The sequence below is a fragment of a genome, unplaced genomic scaffold, assembly GCF_019419815.1.
Source record: "Pyrus x bretschneideri cultivar Hongxiangsu unplaced genomic scaffold, Pyrus_bretschneideri_v1 Contig12, whole genome shotgun sequence".
Lineage (NCBI taxonomy): Eukaryota > Viridiplantae > Streptophyta > Magnoliopsida > Rosales > Rosaceae > Pyrus > Pyrus x bretschneideri.
The window spans coordinates 2,526,124-2,532,123 of record NW_025999413.1 but is presented as its reverse complement, the minus strand read 5'-3'; the positions used below and the strand labels follow the sequence as shown (position 1 = coordinate 2,532,123).

The 6,000-nt window shown below is 35.0% G+C and overlaps 1 protein-coding gene across 1 annotated transcript; it reads left to right on the top strand.

The window, feature by feature from the left end:
- Positions 1-1,872: 1,872 nt before the first annotated feature.
- Positions 1,873-4,022, top strand: LOC103934837 (probable auxin efflux carrier component 8). Its single transcript, XM_009344597.3, is given in 7 exon segments — positions 1,873-2,543; positions 2,804-2,853; positions 2,855-2,979; positions 3,057-3,142; positions 3,235-3,392; positions 3,469-3,545; positions 3,653-4,022. Coding segments are annotated over 7 exon segments (1,074 nt in total). The 5' UTR covers positions 1,873-2,032; the 3' UTR covers positions 3,720-4,022.
- The last annotated feature ends 1,978 nt before the right edge of the window (positions 4,023-6,000 follow it).

The window sequence follows — 6,000 nt, the reverse complement described above, 5'->3', positions numbered from 1 at the left end:
AACTCAGAAGTTCGATTACTTCACTTGCAATTCATTTCACTGCTTTATTCTTCCTCAAAACCCTCCAAAGTTAAACAACTCTAATCATATGACTCATTTAAAAGTGTTTTTAAAATAATTGAATTTTTAGCGAAATTTTTTTGGATTCAAAAAGCTCTTAAGTAAATCCTTTTTAAAGAAGTACATAACTGATGCTTGTTACAGGAAGCACTTTAAGTACTTTTTGAAAATTCACTTGTATTTTTACTAAAAATTGATTCCAAAAATATTTCACTAGAAGCACTTTCAATCATTTTATAAACACTTCCAAATGAGCTCATTATTTACAATCATTGGGATTGAAATGACCAAAAAGATTTGCTGTTTGGGGTTATTACTAAAACGACACTGTTCTGAAGACACAAAACTGATCATATTACTAACACACGATCTATTAATAAAGGTGAGATCAACCGTTCCATTCTATCTGACGCTTATGTATATTAGACATTATGTCAGGCTGTCAGCAATGTGATTAATTTTCTGCAATTAAATAAAGGGAACTTTAACAAAGAGCCCCGGTATTGTTCACTTTAACGAAAAACCATATTTTTACACTAAAAAGTCAATCTTGATACTATTCACTTTATTATTTATTTTACTATTATCGTTAAAACTCAAAATTTTCAAATCCTTTTAATTAGTTTTTTTTTTTAAATAAACCTCTTTTAAGTTTTACTAAAAATGAGAAGGAATTACAAACTTGGAAGGAAAATGATACCAAGAAAGGTGTTCGAGCTACCATGTGTCAGCCTACCTACATAGCTCTGCTTTGCCTAAAGAACATGACCACAGGAAATCAAACTGGAATCTACCTTTTGATATTTGATGACTAAAAGCCCCTGAATTTTTACTATAATTACAGATTGACCTTCTCTATTGTTTATTAATAGTTTAATACTTAACCATCATAAAAAGGGAATAAGGCATACGCTAAAAGTTAATCAGTGCACAATAGCATGTAGGAGTGTTTTTATCTTTAATTACTAGATAAAATAAAATTGATTTTGTTAATGGAGAGAGTTCGAAGAGGATAATTTCGAACTCGAGATGTATAGGTAAATTCAACACTTCTATTCACTAAGATATTAAACTATATGTAATGTGTCTGAACTTTAATTTCTCTTCAAAGAGGAATAACTTCTTATATGAAAAGAGCAAAGTATATTTTTTCTTCTTAAGGATAGTGATTTCACATTCACATTCACATTTTCTTCTTTTGCACTCATTTTTTTGTTTTTATGTTGTGATTTATTCAATCCTATAACAAGAAAAATAAGTGAGGGCGAGCCTTGGACATAATGGAAACATTATTTTTTTGTGATCAAAAGGTCACATATTCGAGTCGTGAAAACAATCTCTCTGCAAAGTAAGGATAAGATTGCGTACAATAGATTTCCTCCCTTCTCTCTTCTCTTTTCAACGATTGTAAAGCGAGAGAAACCTTATTGTCTTGAAAGTCACTTCTTTTTACCTAAATAGAAAGGAAGTGGATTGTCTGCCTTCCCATTTCCATACTCTCTCCATGTCTTCCTGTGATGTGTGATCACGGTTAAGCCATGTCAACATTTTATATTAATTTTTTATAGAAATAATAAAACAAAAAGTAATAGAAATATAAAATATTGACGTGACTTAACCGTGACCACACAAAAAGAAAGGCATGAAGAAAGTATGGAAATAGGATGACAGACACTCCGCCTCCAAATAGAAAGGCAATAACCATGTTTTCACTCCTAAGTTCCTAACACAAACAAAATCAACACCAAAGGCCAATATGGGGATTAACAAAAACTTTAATAAAGGTTCTATATAAACAGTCATTTCTCTCCTCAACTTTTCATATCTGACAAAGCACCAAACAAGAAGAATAAAAGAGAGATTTCTTATGTTCTTGTTTTAATTCCACCAGCATATGAAGCATTCATCATTAAAATACATAGCCAGGAAGTAGATATCCGTTGCTGAGCATCGTTTAATTTCTAGCCTCGCCATGATTTCTCTAACAGATGTCTACCATGTTGTGGCAGCCACTGTTCCTCTATATGTTGCCATGATTTTGGCCTACCTTTCTGTGAAATGGTGGAAGCTCTTCACGCCAGATCAATGCTCTGGAATTAACAAATTTGTTGCCAAATTCTCAATCCCTCTTCTGTCCTTTCAAATCATTTCTTCCAACGACCCTTACAAAATGAACCATAAACTCATCCTCGCGGACTGCCTCCAAAAACTGACTGCATTCCTGGCACTGGGAGCAGTCACTAAATTCAGTTCCTATGGCGGGTTGAATTCCATCATAACCGGCCTCTCTCTTTCGACGCTTCCTAACACGTTGATCCTCGGGATTCCGCTGCTGAAGGCCATGTACGGGGATGAGGCGGCCAAGCTTGTGACACAGATAGTTGTGTTGCAGAGCTTAATCTGGTACAATATGCTGCTGTTTCTGTTCGAGTTCAGGGCCGCTAAGGCGGCGTCTGTCACACCTTCATCGGAACCCACTGCAGGTAATTAGCATTCAAACATTGCATTTGAAATTGAAGAGCGTAAGAAAAAAGCATCACCAAATTCGGCACACGTGCACGTTACCGGATTATATTCTAAACTTATGAACAGAAAGCGGTCTTACCATTTATTGAGTCGGTTTCATTTTTTTTCTTCTTTAACTTTACTATTAATAATTGATAGCTACACTGCATTGCCTCTTAATTTCAAATCATGTTGTACTCTAACATCATCAATCTTTTGGTCTTGTTTCTGTTCAAAGAGGAAATGGACGTGCCTCACGAAGCGCAATCGAAAGATGAGACGGAGGACTGAAACGAGAGCCAACAATACTAAGAAGATCAAATCTATTCTGTTAACAGTTGGGAGGAAGCTTATAACCAACCCAAACACTCATGCAACATTTTTGGGTCTGATTTGGGCAAGCATACACTACAGGTAGGCACACTTTCGTCGCTTTTGTTGGTTCGATTTGTGTATTTCTTGGCATCGGGTTGAATTATAATCTGTTGCAGGTGGGAAGTGAAGCTGCCAGAAATCATTGCGCAATCAATCGCGATACTGTCGAATGGAGGACTTGGGATGGCAATGTTCAGCTTAGGTATGAAGAAACATGAGGAAAACTACTGATCACCTGCCATGTTATTTGAACATTAACAGTTGGACACATGAATTAATTTCTGCTGCTTATAGGCCTTTTCATGGCATCGCGCGGTAGCATAATAGTGTGTGGGACACGAAAGGCGATGATAGCCATGGGATTGAAGTTCATAGCCGGCCCTGCGATAATGGCGGTGTCCTCCTTTGTAGTTGGACTAAGGGGCAGAGTTCTCAGAGTGGCAGTAGTGCAGGTACATATATATCTTTTCTTCTCTGTAGTGTATGGTACACAGGAATGCTAAATAGTCTGTTGTTTAATTACTGCAGGCAACTCTTCCTCAAGGAATTGTTCCTTTCGTGTTTGCGAAAGAATATAATGTACATCCAGACATTTTGAGCACCGGGTAACGATTGATTTTGTTCATCTCGTATTATATATCGCTGGTTGGACGGTAGAACCTCTCCAACTACACAATTCTGAGACGATATGGTTTTGTTTTTGTTGTTGCAGGGTTATTTTTGGGATGCTCATTGCATTGCCAATAGCATTGGCCTACTACTTCCTTCTGGGATTGTAAATTACGCAGTTTCACCATGAAGATACTGGATCAGAATACCAACGATTCGAAAGTTCCGAAATCGATTAAATCGAAACTTTGTGCAGCACAGTTTGAGTACTATGAAATGGTGATCAAATTGCTGAGGGATGAGGATAGATTATTGGAAGTCTCTCATTTAATTTTTTAGAATTTGTTTCACATGTAATATGGCTGATATGTTTACTACATACATACATACATGAATGTCATAGGAATTCACGTGAAAACAAAGTACCGACTGTCGACTACTTTTATACATGAATGTATCTATTAAACAGACTATGACCGACTCCTATTTTCTGGTCCAATCTGACGTTTTATTCCAAGCTTAATTATATATAGCAGGCATGTCTACCCCGCTACCTAGGCATGAGTCATTGAGAAAGTGATCACTCACTTTGGACAATCGACGTAAGTGTTCACTTGTGCCAAAACTTCATAAATTCGTGAGTTTGACATTTTTATCTTCATCAAGACAGACAATATTTTAAAAAAATTGCGTGCGACTAAACAAAACACTACGTCCGAGTCCCGTTGTGTATGAATGTGTAACTCACGTACTTTAATTAATAAAGCTAATTTATAAATGATAAATCCGTAAAGACCTTGATATGTATTTTGAGATAACGTTTGGTAAACTAACTTTTTAGATTGCATTGCAAATCATGCGAGGTGTCACTAATATAAAATAAGCACGTTAATCAATACTTAAGTAATAACTCAATCATCAACAATCATGTCAGATAATTCACAAAATATAATTTAACTAGATGATCTCTCTAGCATTACCCTATAACTTTGATTTATAACATGAAATAGTGATAGTTTTATAAATCTATCCATCTCTATCTTTGATAGGCATATCATGTCACACATATGTAAATTCTCATATATTCTTTTACGGAATAGTGATAGTTTTATAAATCTATCCATCTCTATCTTTGATAGCATATCATGTCACACATTTGTAAAATCTCATACATCTTTTACGGTTGTTAATTTGGATATGTTATTTATCATTTTTTATTTGTAATTTCACTGCAGAAGTGAAGATTAGGCCACAAAGTTGAAAGTAATACACACTTATATCAGTATAAACGTAAATATACTGATAGACACACATCATACATGTATATACATTTATATGTGAAAAAAGTATAAATAAAATATGTATACATACTTTTCTTTTAGTAAAAAAAAATTGTTAATATACAGTACTCTCGCACGTACCACTTGCAAGATGTAACATTAAAAGAAAAATAGAGATTAATCAAAAGTTTAATTAAAGGCCTTCAATTATCAATTACAACTGAAAAGGAACACATTAAATTGCAATTAAACGAAAATGTATTATCCTCCTTAAACACTCTATCTTAACTTTCATGAATTTTGAATTATTTACTAAACAAAATTATATTATCCTTCTTAAACACTCTATTTTAACTTTAAAATTTTAAATAATAATTCAAAATTTATAAAAAATTAAATGCACATCCAAGTCAAGAAGTCCATGAGCATGCACATTAAGACCATATATGACTTGGGGCAAGACATTAATTGTTTAATTAAGACCATATATGACTTAAGGCAAGACATTAATTGTTTAACTTAAATATAAATTTTGATATGCATTCGAGAGAAATTGTAAAGTTTTTATGTCGCATAGTCCTACAGTTTAGTAATATTTTTCTTCACTTGTAAGTGAGAGATCTTAGATTTGAATCTCACTACTGGCACACTTCCTCTCCCTAGAAACCTCCCCCTCTCTCCTATGTCTTCCTCTCCCTTTCACCCATCCTTCCTTCCACCACATCCACACTTTGTTCCCCATCCACAACCCCCACGGGTCTTTCAAGAGGTATGTCGAGATCGGAAGGGTGGCTATCGTCAACTACGAAGAGGATTACCAGAAGCTCGTCATCGTCGCTCACCACCCATCCTTCCTTCCACCACCTCCATACTTCGTCGCCCAACCACCGTCCCTATGGGTCCACAACTTCTCTCTTGTATTTGCAAATCCTAAAATTTGAAATTAGGATTTTAATTTGTCAAATTGGGGATTTGGGGAATTATTTTCGATTTAGAGTTTTAATTTGTTAAATTGGTGATTTGAGGATTAATATTTGTCAAATTGAGGATTTGGGAATTAATTTTCGGGGTTAGGAGTGGAATTGAGTGTATGGCAAGTAATTAAAACCAAACCCCCTCGATTGCACTTGTAGCTAAAGTAAGTAACTCAAAATCAGCCCTTTAACGAACA